The sequence below is a fragment of the Citrus sinensis genome, chromosome 7 (genome assembly GCF_022201045.2).
Source record: "Citrus sinensis cultivar Valencia sweet orange chromosome 7, DVS_A1.0, whole genome shotgun sequence".
Classification (NCBI taxonomy): domain Eukaryota; kingdom Viridiplantae; phylum Streptophyta; class Magnoliopsida; order Sapindales; family Rutaceae; genus Citrus; species Citrus sinensis.
In genome coordinates this window covers 21,848,925-21,871,621 of record NC_068562.1, presented here as the reverse complement: position 1 = coordinate 21,871,621, position 22,697 = coordinate 21,848,925, and the positions used below count along the sequence as shown (strand labels likewise).

At 32.8% G+C, this 22,697-nt stretch overlaps 1 protein-coding gene across 1 annotated transcript; it reads right to left on the bottom strand.

The window, feature by feature from the left end:
• Positions 1–18,228: 18,228 nt before the first annotated feature.
• Positions 18,229–22,428, bottom strand: C4H2 (cinnamate 4-hydroxylase CYP73; the record flags this gene model as incomplete). Its single annotated transcript, NM_001288895.1, is given in 3 exon segments — positions 18,229–19,012; positions 20,952–21,085; positions 21,704–22,428. Coding segments are annotated over 3 exon segments (1,458 nt in total), but the record flags the coding sequence as incomplete, so codon positions are not given.
• Between the last annotated feature and the right edge of the window lie 269 nt (positions 22,429–22,697).

Below are 22,697 nucleotides of genomic sequence, written 5' to 3'. Positions count from 1 at the left end.
TTGATATGAGTAATGTTATTCGTCTCAACAATAATTAAAGAGCAATGCTAAGATTCTTAACATTTAAGTTTTAATTTGAGTCCTAATATATGTAGCACTCATCCACTAGATGATGGTAAAATAATTTTATGAACTATGAAATTTACTATTTAAAAAATGAGTTACATGTAATATTGAGATTCAAACATTGGGATCTCTAAATTATGGATTGGTTTTGTACAAGTATTTATCATTTTATTGTTTATATTTTTTGATAAAAAATGTTTAAAAGTTGGGGTCGGGGGATGCAGAGGAATTTTGTGGAGTTTGATGGATAGCACGCCCAAAATAAAATTTATGGAGGCCGATGCCCAAACAAAAAGTAACTACGGTGTTTTGGTCTTTTCTCATTGTTAACAATTAACCCTAAAGTAGGGTTTTTTTCCCATATGCAAAGATAAAAAGTTGAAAATTTTAGGAATATTTAAGTTTAGTTCACTTTAATAGGATTGTGCACAATAAGCCGATGCTCTGAAATGAAATTTTTATCAAGGATGAAGGTGGCAGAGTAATGTGCAAAAAATTAAAAATCTCAAATCGGTCTCAACTTGTGCTCTCGATGAAGCCGCTCTAATTCGAGGGCTTTGTTTTATGCTGTACACATTTCAGGTTCTGGTCTGGGGGTTCAATTTTATTTTTCATTCTTTTATTTTGATAAAATCTATGCACAATAAGCCGATGTTGTGGAATTAGTAGAGATGAAAGCAGCATGGTTATGATAAGTATTGGAAGAAAAAACAGAAGAAAGTTAAACTAGCTTCCCACTTCCAAGTGGAATTCCTCTTTTTTGAAATCGAAATATTAAGATAATTTTTCCACACCCTTCTACTTCAAGCAAATACATATAAATAATAAAAAGCAGTTGTAGAATCAGCCTTATTACACACTCTTACACAAAACAAAGTCTAAATTATTTCCCTAACAAACTTATCTTAACAGCCTATCCTTATCTGGCCATTTTCTCTAATGAATTTTATTCTAATAACTCATCATTATCTTGCCAATTTATTCAGTCATATCATTCCATCCCTTCTCAAATCAGACTTGTCCTCAAGGCGAAAAATTTGGGTACTTTTGTCTGAGGTCATACATTGTTTCCCACGTAGCATCCTCTGGACAAGCATTTGACCACTGAACCAAGACTTGAGTGATGGCCTTATTATTCTTTTGAACCATGCAACGGTCCAGTATTGCAACAGGCTCGATACGAAAGCGCCTATCAGCATCCACCAGAGGAATATGTGGAATCGAAGATGACCAGCTACCTAACTTTTTTTTTAGGTAGGAAACATGAAATATTGGGTGAATTGTTGAACCGGCTGGCAACTGTAATTTGTAGGCCACATGTCCGACACGGGCTTGAATTGGAAAAGGTCTATGATATTTTGGAGCTAACTTTCTATTGCCCCTCAAAGCAATAGAAGCTTGACGAAACAGTTGCAAGTGGAGGAAGACCATATCACCAACTTTGAATTCTTGATCAGTGCACTTGGCATCAACAATCTGCTTCATTCGATGTTGGTACTGAATTAAATTTTCTCTGAGTAACTGTATCATCTTGTCACGATCTTGCAAACTCCTATCCAGCAAGTTTACATTTGAATCTCTTAGTTTATACATAATATATGAAGGTGGAGCTCTTCCATACACTGCTTCAAATAGTGTGAGCTTTGTGGCAGTATGAAAATTTGTATTGAACCAATACTCAGCCATAAGTAGCCTACGAACCCATTCATTTGGCTTGTCTCCTATCATACATCTTAAATATTGCTCCAAACAACGATTGACCACTTCAGTTTGGCCATCTCTTTGTGGGTGGTATGCAGCACTTATAAGAAGTTTAGTGCCATAGATGTTGAAAAGTCTCTGCCAAAAATTGCTAGTGAAGATGGGATCATGATCACTTACTATTGTCTTTGGGAGCCCGTGTAGCTTGAAAACATTGTCCATAAAGACTTGAGCTACTTCTAAGGCAGTGTAAGGATGCTTGAGTGGAATGAAGTGAGAGCATTTGCTGAGTCGATCAAGTATTACAAATATTACGTCCTTACTATGTGAAAAGAGAAGTTCTTATATAAAATCCCTTGAAATATCAGTCCATAGACTCTTTAGTATAAGTAATGGCTTAAGTAGGCCAGCCACAACCACTGTTTCATTTTTATTTCTCTAGCATATATCACATTCGGTAACATACTTGTAGACATCTTAGCAGAGATCCTTCTGACAGAAACTTCATTTGATTCAGTGCAATGTCTTTTAAACTCCAAAATAACCTCCACAAGGACCATTATGTGCCTTAAATAAAATTTGAGATCTAAGGGGAGAGTTCAGCCCAACCCACAATTGCCCTTTATAAAGGATCTGATCTTGATCTAGAGTGAAACCAGGTACTGCTTTTGGGTCAACTTGCAAACGTCTAATTAAATCTATGGCTTGCTAATCAACTTGCCATTAATGCTTCAATTGTTCCAACCAATCAGGGACTTGGAAGGTTATAGCTAATGCCAACTTGATCTTCAAATTTTCTAGATAAAGCATCTGCCACTTTGTTTTCTTGACCACTTCGATAAGCAATCTCAAAATCATATCCTAGCAATTTAGTTTGCCATTTTTGTTGTACAGGTGTAGTAATTATTTTCTTAAGCAAATATTTCAAACTAAAGTGATCATACTTTACCTTGAAATGTTGTCCCACTAAGTAAGGACTCTATTTGGTAATTGCAAATACTATTGCCAACAATTCTTTTCCATAAGTCGAAAGGCCTAGATTTTTGCTAGAAAATGCCTTATTGATAAAAGCAATGGGTTTAGCTTCTTGCATCAGTACTGCCCTAATCCCGTTTTTAGTTGCATTACATTCCACCACAAAAACCTTATTGAAATCAGGCATGGCTAAAACTGGTGTAGTTGTCATAGCACGCTTTAATTGTTCAAATGATTCTGTAACTCAGGTGTCCATACAAAATTGTCTTTTTTTAGCAAGTCAGTGAAACCTCCTATAGCATCTTGTTAAACCTAAAAATCCTCTTAATGACTTCAAACTTGTAGGTTGAGGCTAAGCTTGCATACCAGCAACTTTTTCCTTGTCCGCATCAACCCCTTCATGAGAAAGTATGTGCCTCAAATACTCTAGTTTTTGTTGCCCAAATATACATTTTGACCACTTAACAAAAAACTCTTGGTGTTGTAATAATGAAAGAGTTGTCTGAAGGTGACATATATGGCTTTCCTAATCCTAATTGTACACCAAAATATCATAAAAAAACACTCCTCTAAACTTGCAAAGGTGAGGACGAAATACCTCATTCATAACACTTTGAAATGTTGATAGTGCATTTGTTATCCTAAATGGCATTACTAGAAACTCATAATGACCTTCATGAGTTGAAAAAGCTATTTTATGAATGTCACTAAAGTGCATGCAAATTTGGTGGTATCCATACCGTAAGTCTAATTTGGAGAAGTATCGGGCACCATTGAGTTCATCCAATAGTTCATCAATCACTGGAATTGGAAATTTGTCTTTAATTGTTTCCTTATTGAGGCTATGTAATCGACACGCATGCGCCATGTACCATCTTTTTTTTCACTAGGAGCATTGGTGAAGAGAAAGGACTCACACTCGGTCGAATGGTACCTGCTTTAAGCATTTCTTGAATAATTTTCTCAATTTCATTCTTTTCAAAATAGGGATATCTATAAGGCTATACATTTACTGTTGAATAGTCTAGTTTCAATGGAATTTTATGGTATTGTGCTCTTGATGGTGGTAAGCCTCTAGGTTCTGAAAAAACAAATTCAAATTGACTTAGTAATTTTACCAAGTCAAGTTTAAGGCATACCTCAGAGTTAACCGTTCCTAATGTTGTTTTGGATAGATGGAATATAATTGTGGCATGGCCCCATGACTAGATTGTCGTAATAGATGCTTCTCACGACTAACTATTGCATTCACAGTTTGTTCCTGCATACGCGCCAAACTAATGGCTTGAACTAAAGTTGTAGGCTCAAATAGTAATACCCATTCTACAGCTCCTCGCGTAATCCACTTGCAAAACAACTCATAAAAAACTATTAAGATAAGCCCTGTGTTTTGACCACCAAAGCCTCAAATTGCTCTTGATATTGTTTGTATTGTGCCTGATTGTCTTAGCTTTGAGAGTTGGGCGACTGGATCATCATATCTTTTAGGACTAAAACACAATATAAGATCTTTAATAAATCCCTTCCAAGTGATCTTAGGCTTAAAAGTTTCGTACCCTTGGAATCAATCCAAAGCTCTTGCCTCCATGTAAATACAAGCCACATATAATCTATCATCTTCATCTATCATCACCATCAAACTGTGGAAAATCCAAATTAACATATTTCATTGAAAAGTATTCTCGGTGCCCTTCAGTTCGTTTTGTGGAATTGGCTGAAGATTCACATATGTTGTCCCCTGTCATGAACGAGGCAAGCTCTTCATACTTGGTAATCACAGTACTCATCATCTGCTTCAGTTTCTTGATGTCAGTAGTTGTCTTCTCAGCTCTTTTAGATCAGTGGCATGTTTATTTAAATTTTCCTTTAGTTGTCGAATAGCTTCATCTATGCGTTTAGCCTCTTGTGCTTTAGTCCCACCAGCCATTATCACCTTTGCTCAAGGTAGGATGAATCGCTCTAATACCATTGATAAGGGTTAAATTAGCTTCCCACTTCCAGGAGGAATTCCTCTTTACTGAAATTGAAATATTAAGATAATTTTTCCATACCCTTCTGCTTCAAGCAGATACATAAAAATAATAAAAATTTATTGTAGAGTTAGCCTTATTACACACTCCTACACAGTACAAAGTCTAAACTATGACCCTAACAAACTTATCTTAACAACCCATCCTTATCTGGCCACTTTCTCTAATGAATTTTATCTCAACAACTCATCCTTATCTTGCTAATTTATTCAGTCATGTCAGGTTATGTGCACAAAAATTGATTTGGAACTGCATGTCTACCCTTAATGATCTCTAATTCAATTTGGGGGCATGGATATGACCAACATTTTCTTTTTTTTTCCCATATTTTCCTAATTTATTGTTTTTACTTTTGACACTCTTATCTATTCTGTGTATGATTTGGTGTTGTTAAGTTAACATTGTGTTTTTGTTTCGTTTAAACTTCTTAACTTATAAATATTATATCTGAACAACATGAATTGACAATATTACTAGAAAAGAGATCAAATATGGGATTTGGATGTGGTGATAGTTTGAATTTTAGATGTGAAATTTGACCATGGTGATAAAATTTATCATTAACGTGACATTTTCCCTTAGATTTCACATTTTATGATCCAGGACATGTTGCCTCTTCATATCTTGAGTAAAATCTTGTAAAACATAGATAAAAATTAGTTGTAAACTTCTCTTGAACTATAAAGGAAATGTATCTTGGCTTTAGAATGCAAGCTTTAAATTTTCAAGATTTTTAAGCCTTAAGTGTTTAAAAATTCTTTCTTTATAAACTTTTAAGCTTGTTATCAATAAAAGCTCCTTTCTTTTTTGTAATAGATTCATGTAAGTTTTTATCTTTTATCTTTACAGTTATCTTTTCAATTCCATATATTTATCGAAAACCTCAATTCATTCTTGGTTACAAGTTTGGGATTAGAGCCTAGTTGTCCAAAATCTTCATCTTAAACATATGCCATGCACGATGAGATGACTTCCATGTAAAATAATGGGGTTTGGAGTTTAGTTAAATTGCCGGATAGATGCAGGCCAATTGATTACAAATAGATTTTCAAAACCAAGAAAGATGCCAAGCTTCTATCCAAGGTTTCAATCAGAAAAATGTGTTGATTACACAAAAACGTATTCTCCTATTTCTACTAAAGACTCACTATAAATTAAAATGACAGCAGTAGCGCTTTTCATTAAGAACTACATAAGATAAATATGAAGATAGTTTTTCTCAGTGGAAGTTTGTTCGAAGATGTATACATGGTCAAACTTAAATGGTTTTGTTGAGTTTGGTAAAGAAAACATGGGACGTAAGATTAAAAAGTCCATTTATGGACTTAAACAACCATCCAAATGGTGGTATTTGAAACTTCGTGATATTGTCACCTCTTATGGGTTCCAAGAGAAGTGAGTTCCAGGAGAACATTGTTAATTAGTGCATGTACTTGAAGGTAAGCCCATTATGTATTAGGGATAGAGATTCTTCGTGACAAATTTAGAACAGTTCTAGGATTATCTCAAAAGGCTTACATGAAATACTAACTAGGCAACCCAAGAGGGGGGGTGAATTGGGATTTTAAAATTATTCTAGGCAAACCACACAACAATTCAATCTAATGCCTTAATAAATTCGAAAACAATAAATTCAATAAAAGCACAATAATAAATGAGTAAGGGAAGAGAAAGCTAACTCAATGATTTTTACGTGGTTCGGCAATCCCCGCCTACGTCCACGCCTCCAAGCACACCGGGCTTGAGGATTTCACTATCCAAGCCTTTCCAAGGCTTCAAACGATTACAATTGACTTCAAGGTGTCAATGAACCTTTACAACAAGAGATTATCTCTCCAATCTCTTCACCCCAAGTGTCTCTCACACTTGTACTCTCACAATTTGATGAGAAATGATAAATACAACAATGAATCTCTCTTTAAGAGTGGATATACAAATTATAGCTCAATGATGATTCAACAAATGATGATTTACGAAATGGAAGCTCAATATATGTTGTGTGCACTTGTTTATGCTTGCTTGAGTTACCAAAAATGAATTGGTTTAGAGTTGATAAAGTTTGAACTCAAAAACTAGCCGTTACTAGCCGTTATGCACATTTTTGGTCGTAACCGGCTTGCCGTTTAACCATATCCGGTAAGCCGCTTTCGTTCTGGTGCTTACTGCCCCGTATCCGGCTTGCCGTTTATCAGTATCCGGTAAGCCGCTTGCTACAGTGACTGCTACAGTAAAACATTTCCCGAAATTTACAATTTGACCCTAAAACTTTATAAAACTGTAGTATGGCCCAAAACGTTATGAAACTTTGCAAATAAGTCCAATTTCAGAATTTCTAAATAATTCTTCGTTAACCCCAAACTTTCTGAAATTATGACTTTGCCCAAACTTTGTGAAATTATATAATGACCCCAAAACCATTTAAATAATTTCAAATAAGTCCAAATCCGAAACTTTAAAAACATTATCAAAGCTTTTAAAATACATGTGGTTTGTTATCATCAAAATCAATATTTATAGCCATATAGGCTAACAATCTCCCCCTTTTTGATGATGACAAAACACATTCAAAAATTTAATCTTGTTATGAAAAAGCTCCCCCTTAATCAATGCAAGTTAAAAAATGATTTGAAAATAGTTTAATAAAAACTCCCCTCGCATACATGCTCCCCCTAGATACATGCATATATTTTCATAACACAAATTAAATCATTCTCCCCCTTCATCATCAAAAAGAAAAACTTAATTGGCAAAGACAAAAGTAGCAAATTTTTATAAGTTTGAAAACATGTATTCTTCTCCCCCTTCATCATCAAAAAGAAAACTTAAAGGAAAAGAATAAAAATAGCAAATTTGTTACCCATGTTGTTCAAGTGGAAATTTTGAAAGAATCTCCCCCTAACAACAAGAATTACCTTAAATACAAGATAGTAATATACTCACAAATTATCATTATATCTCAAAATCATCAAGTCCTCACCATAATCATATATCATCAAAATCATCAAAAGAATACTCAAAGTGCATATTATTGTCCTCATTTTGACAATATTGAAATGATATATTATTTTGTCTCTCCCTTTGGACAACAAAAAAGTTCAAAATGCATATTATCCAAAAACATATTATATGCTCCCCTAAATATATGGCCAATTAAAATTTTAACCAAAATGATTTTATCCAAAAACATATCACTTTTATCTCCCCCTTTATAAAAAAAATAGATAGATGCAATTGAAACAAAAGCATAAAAAATAATTCGATAAAGATATTACCAATTTTGTGCGAGGAAAAAATTTCGGCAAAGTCTCCCCTTTAAAAATGAACAAATCCTTAAATACACAACATGGTTAAAAATACTTCCATATAAGCTTAAACAATTATAATAAATCAACAACTCCATCCATTCATCAAGCAATGCACATATAATCATTAATCATCAAAATCAATATGAATTCCTCAAACACTTGTAACAATTAAATCCGAGGATTCCATAATCATATATCAACCATTAAAAGAATGCTCAAAATGCATGTTATTTCCCCCAATTTATATCATTAAAATGATTTATTACTTTGTCTCCCCCTTTGGACAATAAAAATGTTCAAAAAGCATATTATCCAAAATAGAACAAGTAATAAGCTAAGCAAGGGAATGCAAAAGTCATAAGAGCATAATGTCAACAATTTAAAAAACATATAATTACTAATCACATTTTAGAAATCAAGACAACTAAACTCATCAAAGATCTAATGTGACATTTTAATATAATTTACACTCTCATATGCGCCAAGATCTCAAGGATCATGTATTTCTCCCCCTTTCAATATTATTTAAAGCAAGTAATGGATATTTAACAATACGTTAGGAAAGCATACAAAAAATGTATCCATTCACCAATCATAGATTCCATAAGATCAAATTTCATCAACTACAATGGAATCATCAAAGCACATTCTTTGTCATCAAAGCATAACTATATAATAGCAATATATAGATAATCAAAATCAACATATGCCATTATAGATCATCAAAATCAACATAGCTAAAAAGCCATCATTATGAGCTAAAGAACAAGTGATCAAATCCATTATTATAAATGCTCACATATATTTTTAAGTGATGATCTAGTAGTTACACCTTGTGATGGATCTTCAAAATTAAATTCTTAAGGTGAGAAGAAATATACCTCCACTCTTTAGGGAGTGTTTGAGAAGTACCTTCATCTTACTCCGCATTTATTTCTTCATGTTGCTCCTTTTGATTTTCAAGTGGTGCATTCTTTTGGCTATCATTTGATAATCTTCTTGTAGCTTTTCATCTACATTATCATCAACAACAACTTTCTCCATAGAGGAAGAATTAGACTCATCAAATATAACATGTATAAATTCTTCCACAATCAAAGTTCTTTTGATATACACTCCATAAGTTTTGCTTGTGTTTGAATAGCCAAGAGAAATACCAACATCAAATTTTGGATCAAATTTGCCAAGATTATCTTTTGTGCTCAAAATAAAACATTTGCATCCAAATATCAAATAATAATCATCATCAATCCACAATGAAAGCAACAATGCATATGAAAATGTAGGTGCATAATATAATAGAAAACTATGGTAAAATCCATAAGGAGAGCACACTATGGAAGTGGTAATTTGAAATACTCCAAATGCACAAATTCGAATTTTTTAAGATATTGAGTAAAAAGTGTAAGTTTGAATCAATTAAAACGATTTTAGAGATGATTTTAGACACAAGAATGGATGAGAATAATTTATATGAATCAATTTGGATTGAAAACGAATGAGAATGATGGATTTTGGAATGAAATCAAGTGAGGAGTAATCGGCTTTTAGTGAGAAAGAGAGAAACGGAAAGCCGAAAGAGAGGGAGAAGATGAATAGTTGAAATAGCACCCGAAACCGGATTGCCGAATGAGCTTAACCGGAAATCCGGTTGGTTCCAGCAAATGTTTCACGCAAATCCGGTTTTCCGGATAACACGAATCGGCTTGCCGGTTGGATCCAGAAGATAGCAAGAGAGAATCGGCTTGCCGATTTGCCAAAATGCAGCTCGAATTCGGAATTCCGAATTGACAGAACCGGAAATCCGGTTTGGTCCAGCAAGCGTTCCTTGCGAATCCGGCTTTCCGGATTTGCTAACCGGTAGTCCAAATTGAGGCAGAAAGTAACGTGCAAGCTATATACCGTTGGAAAGATAATTAAGTTAGCTTTCCAATAAATTTTACAGAGCTGGATTTTGAGTTCTCTAGAAGGAGTTATGACCAATTCATTACAACATGTGCAGACTTGATTTGGAGTGCTTATAAGCATTCAAAAATAAAATGCAGAAAGGTCAAATTCGGAATAAAAACTGTATTGATTGAGCCAGAAGTAATGTACAAGCTATATACCGTTGGAAAGATAATTAAGTTAGCTTTCCAATAAATTTTACAGAGCTGGATTTTGAGTTCTCTAGAAGGAGTTATGACTAATTCATTACAACTTGTGCAGACTAGAGATTTTCACAATAATTAAACATATAAACATTCAAAAGTGAATAAATTAAACACACCACTTAACTATCATGCTTAAACACTTCATAAACATTAACATCAAACAAATCCATCATGATAAATCACTCAATATTACACACAATGATAATTCCATCATGTAAACATACAAGCATACTTTCGCAATTTTATTTATCATGATTCATTCAACAAAATTAATATGGCAAGAATTGTTACCAAAATAATTAAATCATCTTGCCTCATCTTTTTCTCTTAGATCATGCTCAAATGATTATCCTCACAAGCTTCCATCAAGGAACTTCTCCACCATTCCTTGATTGTGGTACCTACAAAACAAATTCAAGTTGTGTGCTTTGGTACCCAAATACTCTTGAGTCCTTGAACGTTAGATTTAATTTCTTTTGGAACCCAAATACATTTTGCTCCATAATATGCATTTCTCTTAACTAGACATCTAAAACTCATATGACCATTTCCATTACAATAATGACAAATAATCTTATGATCACTTGTGGAGGTAGCCTTAACAAAATAATTCTTATAATATTTTTGTCTCAAGTAAGGCTTATACCCAAGTCCTCCTTTATCAAACACACATTTTTTAGTGCTTAGTAATTTTTCTAAGTTCTTTTGACCATTTGTGAATTTTAACACAATTTCGTTGAGCTCATTACTCTTTTTCTTAAGCACTTCATTTTCTTTCATCAATTCACCAACATGTGATTTTTCATGCTCATATGAAGTACTTTGTTTGCATTTAAATGATGCAATTCTATCATGCAAAATTTTATTATCTAACTCTAGTCCTTTAATCTTTTCATTTAATGAACCATTGCATTTTTGTAAAGCATCATTTTCATTTTTCAAGTCATTTACATGTGATTCTAGATGCTTGTGTGAAGTGCTAGATTTCTCATTTGATAATGCAACTCTATCATGCAATGTTTTATTCTCTAATTCTAGGCATGTAATCTTTGCACATAGAGATTCATTTTCATTTGTGAGCTCTACCATTTTCTTTTTAAAACATGCATTCTTTTTACCAATTTTTATCCAATTATCATGCAATTCTTTAAAAGCATCATACAATTCATCATAGGTTGGATCACTTACCTCATCAAGTTCATCATCCAATTCATCTCCAATTGCCATAAGTGCCAAATTCGACACTTCATGAAATTCCTCCTTGTTTGTAGTCTCCTCATACACAATTTCAAGTTTTCTCCAAATTTCATAGGCATTAGAACAATTTGAAACTCTATGAAATTCATTTTTATCTAAGGCACAAAATAAAGCATTCATAGCCTTGGAATTTAAAGTCATGTTTTTCTTATCCAATTCACTTAAAACATTCTTCCTAGGAATGAATGAACCATCACAAACTATTTCCCATAGTTCATAATCTAAGGCTTGTAAAAACACTCTCATCCTAGTTTTCCAATAAGGATAGTCATTACCATCAAAGAATGGAGGTCTAGTGGTGGATTGGCCTTCCATGAAAGTTGAACTAATTTGGGTTGATATTAATCTTTAACTCTAGACGGTTAAGTCTACACAAGAGCACCTCACTCTGATACCAAATGAAATACTAACTAGGCAACCCAAGAGGGGGGGTGAATTGGGATTTTAAAATTATTCTAGGCAAACCACACAACAATTCAATCTAATGCCTTAATAAATTCGAAAACAATAAATTCAATAAAAGCACAATAATAAATGAGTAAGGGAAGAGAAAGCTAACTCAATGATTTTTACGTGGTTCGGCAATCCCCCCCTACGTCCACGCCTCCAAGCACACCGGGCTTGAGGATTTCACTATCCAAGCCTTTCCAAGGCTTCAAACGATTACAATTGACTTCAAGGTGTCAATGAACCTTTACAACAAGAGATTATCTCTCCAATCTCTTCACCCCAAGTGTCTCTCACACTTGTACTCTCACAATTTGATGAGAAATGATAAATACAACAATGAATCTCTCTTTAAGAGTGGATATACAAATTATAGCTCAATGATGATTCAACAAATGATTATTTACGAAATGGAAGCTCAATATATGTTGTGTGCACTTGTTTATGCTTGCTTGAGTTACCAAAAATGAATTGGTTTAGAGTTTATATAGTTTGAACTCAAAAACTAGCCGTTACTAGCCGTTATGCACATTTTTGGTCGTAACCGGCTTGCTGTTTAACCATATCCGGTAAGCCGCTTTCGTTCTGGTGCTTACTGCCCCGTATCCGGCTTGCTGTTTATCAGTATCCGGTAAGCCGCTTGCTACAGTGACTGCTACAGTAAAACATTTCCCGAAATTTATAATTTGACCCTAAAACTTTATAAAACTGTAGTATGGCCCAAAACGTTATGAAACTTTGCAAATAAGTCCAATTTCAGAATTTCTAAATAATTATTCGTTAACCCCAAACTTTCTGAAATTATGACTTTGCCCAAACTTTGTGAAATTATATAATGACCCCAAAACCATTTAAATAATTTCAAATAAGTCCAAATCCGAAACTTTAAAAACATTATCAAAGCTTTTAAAATACATGTGGTTTGTTATCATCAAAATCAATATTTATAGCCATATAGGCTAACATTACACTGATCGTGTTCTGAACAAAGTTTAATTTTCAAATAAGGATGTGGATAAAGCAAAATCCCAAACTGTCTCGTATGCATCAGTTGTGGGTATATTGACGTACGCTCAAGTTTGTACGCGTCCTAATTTTTTTTCTACATATGAGAGCACTTGGGAGATTCTTGAACACTGGAAGACTACAAAGAAAGCGCTCATATATTTATATGCCACCAAGGATTTTTCGTTGACACATCAGTAATTTGACTATCTAAACATAATTGAATATTTTGATGCTAATTTGCCTAGGTGTTTGGAAGATAAGAAACTCACATCTAATTATATCTTTATGATGGCAAGAGGAGCTATATCATAGAAAAGTGAAAAGCAGACACTTGCAGCTTCTTCAATAATGGAGACAGAATATGTAACATGTTTTCAGGCTACGCATCAAGCTTTATGGATGTAGAATTTTATCGCAAGACTGGATTTCATGCTGACTGTACCAAGGACGAAGATTTATTATGATAATTCTATAGCTATTTTTTTCTCTTATAATAGTGGGAGTTCCTTACACATCAAGTACATTGATATCAATATTTATTTGTGAGAGAGAAAATTACTCTATCTTAGATATCAATAGATATCTACAAAACTCATGTTGGTTGATCCACTTACTAAAGCCTTAGCTCCATAGGTGTTCAGAAAGGATGTGACTCATATGGAACTACTAGAATTCTTTTTTATATGCTAAGTCAATAGGAGTTCTAGTATGTATTATAAGTTATAACTTAAATGAGATTATGTATTATTCATATTTTGCTATTATGCATGCATATTGTTATATGATATTGATATGTCATATATTGAGTACACATTTGGTTAGATATGGCAATATATGTATAGTGAAGATACTATGGTTCTGGACAGTTTGCTTAGTCTCAATATGGACATTAAAGATTGAAGCATTTTGGCTAGGCTTTAGCGTGATTTCTTGAGGCATTTTGTTTCAGTCTCATTATGTATATAAGAAAGCACAACTTTTTGAATATATTTTGGCACTACTCTCATTATGATGAGAAGGAAGCTGGCTTCATAAGACATTTTGTTCTAGTCTCATTTTGCTGAAGACATATGGTTTAGGAGACATTTTGTTTTTATCTCATTTTTTCTAGACATATGAACTTTACGGAAATAAGCATGTTGATCACATTGTTATGCTATTTCCATTATTATATTGATATAGTATTACATTGTCACGTGTTTATAGGAGTCTTGTTGTGTAGAGCATTCAGTATATACACATATAGCTTGGTATTTATGACATATTTTGCACTTGTTTATGTTTGGGCGATTACCTACATTTGACCTTCTGTTATAGTCATATATAGATTAATTCAGTTGTTTTCAAAATATTATATTTTAAAAAATATCATTAGAATGACTCTACTTTCTAAATGGAGATTGTTGGATTTATTTCTCACATATCCTGGACTAGAATAAATCATTCTAATTATTCTTATGTATTATTGAATTAATACGTGATTAATGTTAGGGAGAAATGTTAATAGATTCATTTATTAAGTAATCAAATATTGTATTACTAAGTCTAATTTTGTAACACCCTATATAGCAGCATATTATGGACAAGTATAATTTTTAATTGTGTTATATTGGCTCACAATAGGATTGGCAATTTTGTACTAACACATGAGGGTATCTATGCTCAACCATAGTGTTTAAGTGATTTCAATACATTGGGAGTTTATTGTTCAAAAATTGATACTGAGGCAAGAGTGTAACTCACCTCTCTCCTTTCTCTCAATTGTGTGTGCGCGGGAAGCTTCAATTCTTGTGCTGAGAAGATGCAGCAAGTTGCAGGTAGTAGAAGCAAGTATAAAAGAATGGCTAACTAAGGTGAGAGCTTGAATTTCTCCTTTATGAATGAGTTTACCTAGAAATGTAACATCAAAAGTATAAAGCTTAAATTTGTTTCAGCAGATCATACCATCACACTACCTCATGTGTGTCATAATTTTATAGAGTAGGTATTTTTACAAACTCCTTGATGAAGATACGACATCAATTCTTATTAATAAACAAATGCTTGAGAGAAGTTAAATATCAACAATTATTGGCATCAAGTAATAACATTTAGCATTTTTTTTCCTTTAAAGGTAGAGGGTTAAATAAGGTTGATGTCAATTTTTTACTCTCTAGCTTTCTCAAAATCGAAACTCAGATGACCAATAAAACCTCTTAATCATGCGTCTAGGGGCTTAGGCATTTAGCAATTGATTTAGCGTTCAACTGTTGATTTCTTTCCATAATCTTTGTATTGTTATGGGTTGTATAGTGACTGTAAATTACCAATCTTGGAGATTTGTATAGTTACTTTCCTTGCACAAAACCTAAACCTTCCTTGGTTATTATAAAAAAATGGACATAATACTTGGTTTATTTTGTTTTATTATTGGCACGATATCATCAAGACTAGCTCTAACAGTCTAGAGGTCTTAGGTAAACTTTTTTTAAATAGCTTAAAATTAAATTATCTTTAATAATATCTTGAATTTCAATTTGAACAAGATCCCAAAAAAAAGAATAATAAAAAATTATTTATTTATTTCTGAAAGAACGCTAACTAAGTTTACCCTGTTTATTCAATCTAATCCAATTCTCAACATTTATGATATTTAAATCACAAACTTCATAGTTGATTTAAGCCATTTATCAATTTAACAAATAAAAACTACAATAAATTAATAAATTAATAAATAATAATAATAACAACAACAACGATCATAATAATAATAATAATTTAAAATAGAATAATTAAAATGATATCACGTACAGAGTTGACTAGTTGAGATAAATATGATGGTTAGATGTCAGATAATGGCAATGAATTCATATACAAGATCAAACTAATTTTCTTTCTAGATACAAGAGCAAAAAGTTTTTTAGCTAAGTATTGTTGATTCAATATTATTAGCTTTGAAGTTTGAAATAGAGTTAATAAAATGCTAAAAGTTTTAAAATCTAAGATTAACAATTTAGTAGAGTAATTATTTTTTGTAAATAGAAGTGTTGAATTTTTTTCTTATAATTATCAACAAAATAAAGTTTCAAAAGGTTAAAATCATTATTATACTATAAAAATCTTATTTTATTAAAAAATTACTTTTAAGGTAAAAAATTTTAAATGTAGAGATAATTATGGATGTGAATAATAATATGCAGATGCTTAAAAATGAGATTTTCATACAGTATATATGTAATTTTAAAAAAAATAGAATTTTAAAATAATTAATATTATTGTATTAATAAATAAATACCTAAAATTTATGATATTTTATTCTTGAATAAAAAATCTTGAACGACCGCCTACTTCATCAACTGTTAAAACTACTTTTGGCTACCCTACCTAATGATAATATGAGTTTAGCTATATTAGAATTGCTCTAACATAAAGTACCCCTTCATAACCATACAATTAAAATTATAATAAATTTATTATTATTTATTATTTTATATGTGTAATTAAAATTCGTACTCCATCATAAATTTACTCAGCATAGTCATAACCTAATAATATTTACCATTTTAAGCTGCATATATACTCTCGAAAGTTATGATAACCAATGGATCAATGGTGACAAATTTTTGACGGAACTTTCTAGCCCTACCAATTTATGTTGGCATTAATTTCTTGTTCACAAAAATCATCACGTCTTTTCCGTTATAGTATCTGTACGTTACAGCTACTCTTGCCAGTAGAATAAAAAGTGGACCCCAGTGGGGTCTACAATAATTTTGTGAGGGTGCTGTTTGAGGCATCGTTTTCTTCACCGAAATCATAGTTCTCTGCCAACAAAGGCGGTCGCTGACATGAAAGTAAAATCAACCTCGCTTTATTTGTATATTATTGTTTTTAAAACGTCAAATATTTAAATTATATTACAACATTATTAATTATGAACGACAATTAATATTTGATAAATAGTTGATTTAAATTAAAAATTTAAGTTTAAAAATAAAATAAATTCAAATTTTTATAATATTTTTTATAAGACGGTAGACTTGAGTTAGATAATTGATGGTTTTTTTAAAATTAACCTCACCTTATGTAAGCTTTGGGAAAAAGATAAATAATAATAATAATAATAATAACAATGACTTTACCACTGTGACATATCATTTATTCATGTTAATTTAAAAAAAAAAACGATCTACTAAAATACAATTTAGTAAGATTCATAAGAAGTTTACCGAAATCTTCTAAATCACCCTAATCATTATTATCAGTGAAACTTAAAACAAATCAGATTTACTTTCAAAGAATATCAAAGCTTAGAACGAATTAGATTTACTTTCGAATATTCGAAAAAAATCGATCGCAATAATACAAGCACGAATTCGAACCTCTACTCATGGAAAGTGGTGACCCAAGTCATTGAGTACTCTATGGTTAAACAACTTTATTTCCAATGTTCAATTAGTATCATAATTGTAATAGCATCTAACATGAAAAGTAATCTCAATGGTATATTAAAATTAATTAGTGTATGAGAGCCGCCACGCGCGCTACGCGTGCATTAAGTCAACTACCATATAATAATTGGTATAATAGAATTAATTAAGGGTAATTTTTAAAAACCTCCCTTGAGGTTTGAGCTTGTTACAAGTAGATGACGAGAATTGATTTATTTGTAAAAAACCCTCTACCTTCAGTTAATTTTAACATTGACCGTTAGTTGACTGTGCAAAAATAATATTACCCTTAACAATAGTTTGTAGACGAAAATAGCTAAAAAAAAACTAAAATTATTAGCTATTTTACCCTTTTTAAATTATTGATATTTTCTTAAAGTTCCTACAAAAAAAATAAAATTAAAAACTTAAAAAATCCTCTTTAAATTATTGATATTTCCTTAAAGTTCTTACAAGAAAGATAAAATTAAAAACTTGAAAATGAAATAGTCATAATCTTTACCTATGATATTGTAAATCTTTGGAATTGACAAGAATAAAATTGTCAAAAATAGAGTTTGTGCTTTTCGAGCTAACAATTTTAGTTTTTTTTTTCAATTATGTAAGTCTACAAACTATAGTTAAGGGCAATATTGCTTTTGCACAGTCAACTAACGATCAATGTTAAAATTAATTGACAGTAGAAAATTTTTTACAAATAAATAAATTCTCGCCATCTACTTGCAACAAGTCTAAAGCTCAGGGGAGGTTTTTAAAAATTACCCAATTAATTAATATGTTTTGTAGGCTATGAACACGCCATTCCAACTAATCACAAAGTGATTTAACGAGGACGGAATTAATTTATTTCTAGTAATTGCATTAAGAAACAAAACATAAAACTTATTGCAAATCTTAAATGAAGATTTGAAGATTTAAGTTCACAAATTTACACAAGTATTATATAACTAGCCAACTGCCACTTGATTTGATCCGACATTGAAGAAACCATTCAACCACTTTGAAACAGACTTAACATTACAACCAAATGGAATTGTGAAACTAGAATGATCTAGGCTTGGCAACAATGGTCGAGTGCTTCAAAATGTGCAAACTGAACTGCCCACCTTTCTCTGCAGTGTCAATCTTAGATTGACCTGGAGGAGGCAAGAGCTCAAAGTTCTGTACCAAACGCCCAATAGTGATACCAAGAATTGGCAAAGCAAGGATAATTCCAGGGCAGCTTCTTCTCCCAACACCGAAAGGAAGGTAACGGAAGTCATTTCCATTAGCCTCAACCTTGGACTCCTCCTCCAAAAACCTCTCAGGCCTGAATTCTTCAGGTTTCTTCCATTGGGCGGGATTGTTGGCGAGCCACCACGCGTTCACTAGGATTTTGCTCTCAGCAGGGACGTCGTAGCCTCCAAGCTTGGCGTCGTGAAGGTTCATGTGCGGCACAAGAAGAGGAATTGCCATCCTAAGGCGAAGAGTTTCCTTGATCACGGCCTGAAGGTAGGGTAGTTTGTGGGTGTCAGGCTCAGTGATTTGATGACCAGGACCAAGCACGGTGTCAAGTTCATTGCGGAGCTTCTTCTGGATTTCAGGATGATTCACTAGCTCTGCAATTCCCCACTCGATCGACCAAAGAGTTGTCTCGATCGCTGTCATATATTTATGTACAAATGAAAATTAATCAGATCATGATTTTTGACATATTTGTATCTACTAATTAGGACGGGTCCAAATTCTTGACTTTGAAGCCACATTAGACAGAAGTTAGGTGATCAATTAATATTTATATATATTTGAAATCACATTAGACAGAAGTTAGGTGATCAATTAATATTTATATGTATTGAAATCAAATCATAGGATCCGAAACTGATTAACATTAAACAGGGAGCTTAAATATATACTTGCATTATTAGTTCACCAACTTACTCAAGCATATGATTGTTGCTTGTGGAAATATCAAATAAACAGGGAGCTTAAATGTATACTTGCATTATTAGTTCACCAACTTACTCAAGCATATGATTGTTGCTTGTGGAAATATCATGTTATCTGTGAGTTGTCACCCATGACAACTCTTTTATTTTATATGCTCCAATTTTTTTATCTGAATGACAACTTAGAATTACTGTATATAAGATATTATGTACCATAGCATGACTTATGTTATTCTTTTAAAAAATTAATCAAATTGGCTTTTTGGAAAAGTCAAAGGCTAGTTTGACCCGGCCAAAAGTTGGACTTTAGTATTTTCATCTTTTTCACCAGTAAAGAAGAAAGCATTGAATTGCTTGGCCAAAAATATACATACATACATACATATATATATATATATATATATATATATATATATATATATATGGTGATTGTTAAGTTACATGATCATATAATTTACGTCAATTCAACATTTTCTACCACTGACATAAAAGTATAAATAACAAAAATCAAATGTGTGTTAATGATAGTAAGTGTTGGATTGATATAAGTTACATAATTATTTAACTTAACAACCACCTATACATAAATATCCATATATATAAAGTAGGCTAAATCTAATATAAATAATAGGGAGGGTAACTTAACAACCACCTATACATAAATATCCATATATATAAAGTAGGCTATCTCTAATATAAATAATAGAGAGGGACTAAGTTACGTGCCCCTCAAGGGTACAGTACTCATAGTAGGCCCGGATATTATAATAGGCCCGAATATTATAACTGTGAGAGGACCGCAAGTTAACCTAAATAATATAATAATTAATGGTATTGATGTTGACAGCGTTTTGGGCAAAAGAGTTAAGGATTTTTTTTTTTTTGAAAAGAGTTAAGGATTAAGACCGATAAAATCAGCTGATCAAATGCATGATTTGATACATTTTTCTTACCTAAACCTCTTTTGCTTTTCTTCCGGAATCATTACCTTCTAATTAATTAATTAATAAACCAATGAGAATATACTGCCTTGAAAAAAATTAAAAAAATGATAACTTCACTGAATCCCACTCCACAAAAAAATCGTCTAGTGGATAATTAAAAAGTATAAGAAGCTTCTTTACGCTACCACCGTATTATATAATATAGTGATTGGATGTGTGAACGTGGTTTTTAAAAAATCTAAAAATTATCATAAGAATTAAAAAAATAGAAATTACTAATAATTTATAGTACAACCTATATCATTGAATTTGTTTTTTAAAATAAATAAAAAAAGTAAACATGATTTCCAAGTTTATCAACCTATTTACTATTTAGTTGCACGTGTATTCTCAAAGTTGAGATAGAGACCAACAATTGTAATTTTCAATTAATTTATTCTTTTTAGCTGACATCTTTGAAAAAAAAAAATGAAAGAAATAAATATCCGGTGCTCTTAGCTTATGTCATTTGTAGAAGAAATAAATACATCTGACAAAGGCCTTAAACTATTTTATGAGGCGACATTTAAACTACGCAATCAATCAAGTTTTTTAATCCAATTTCAAGGGACCAAAATACCGTTTCGTGTAAAACAGATTCACGTAATCATCTAAATTTTTTTTGTAAATTTGGAGTATAAATTAATTAATTAATTAGATGAACATACCGGCAACATTGATGTTCTCAACGATGTATAGAACGTTGTCCTCGTTGATTTCTCCCTTTGTCTGAGCGTCCAAAATATGATCGATTGCGCATTTCAAGCTTTCATTACTCATGCTCTTCGTGCTTGCCAATTTCCTGCCAATAAAAATTAATCACGTCAATTGAATAATCAAATAACGGCAATAAAAAATATCTACAATAAAAATCAATGTCAACGTAAGCAATTCTTTCGTTGGGCCATGGACAGAATGACCGCTGATTTTGTTTTCAAAACATAAATAGAAACCGACAGAAACTAGATCCCCGTCGAAGCAAGGGATAAGGATAACGTGTCAGACAAAACGGTCACGGAATATTTATTTATTTTAAAAATAATTATTATGTCATTAATTGATTACGACGCCCCACCGTTGATTATTATTTCTTTTTTTTATTTTCGTAAATAAATGATTTAAATTTTAAACTACACAATTATATTAATTTTTACTTTTATTTACAATTTAAAAATTAAAAAAAGACCAGAAAAATCAGAGATCATAATCCCACAAATAAAGTTGAATGTGAGATTTTCAAATAGTTATTTTTATAATATTAATACTTAAATTAGATTTAAAAAATAAAAAGAGACTTAAAACGAAAAAGAGATTCTGAAAACAAAAAGATTTTGGACACCGTTTTGCGAAAAAAAATCTCGTACGGAAACAAAAAGGAAAATTAAGAAAAAAGTAAATTAAAGAAAAGAGAAAAGCGTACTTTCTCTCCTCAACAAAGTAGTCCTTGAAGAGCTGGAGTCTCCTTTCTTTAACTTCCTTACAAATCTTCAAGTAGCCTCTCAAGAAAGGTCTCAAAATGGGAATAAAATCACCGTAATTGTACTCAAAGCTCTGGGCCAACCGACTCCTCTCACCATTCAAAGCCTTTAATCTGTTAAACAAAGGATCATCCTGACTCTCGAATCTTCTATCAAACATAATCCTGTACATGTTGTTGTACATCATAAGCTGCAGCCGCCTCCTCAAGACGATCCCATTGGTCGCCGCCTCGGGGTCCTTCTTAACATCCTCAACGACTCTAGCGGCCTCGTCTTCCCAATTAAACCGCTGCTGCTGAACCACTTTGTTCGTGAAGAAAGGGACGGTCATGATCCTCCGCATCTTCCGCCAGTGCTCGCCGTACACTGTGAACACCATGTCCTGGCCCTTCCCAGTGAAGATATCGAACACGACGTTCCTCGTTCGTGATCCGAACTCCACTCCCTGCGTGTGCAGAACCTCCTTGGCGTGGTCCGGCGACGAGACGACGACGAGGTTGCGCTGGCCCATGCGGAGGAGGAGGACATCTCCATATTTCTTGGCTAAGTCGGAGAGGTTCCGATGGTTCAAGTCATCGCCGACCTGGAGCCAGTTGCCGAATACGGGGACGGGGAGGGGGCCGGGGGGGAGCTTGAAGCGCTTTCCGCGGAGTTTAGAGACGGTAATGGCGACAACAACGGCGGCGAAGAGGGCTAAAAGCGTCTTTTCCAGCAAGAGGAGATCCATCTTTACGATTAACGTAATGAATACAGGGACTCCAGTGGGTGAGTGAGAGGTTGGGGGAAGTGGACTATATTTATAACAAGAAATGAAGTGGGTGTGCGTGGGTGCTAATTTGACGGTAACGTGTTAGGTGAAGCATGTGGTCATACTTTTGAGAGATCGAGTGGGTGACGATTGAATTTTGGATTGACTGCCGTTACATTTAACGGTGG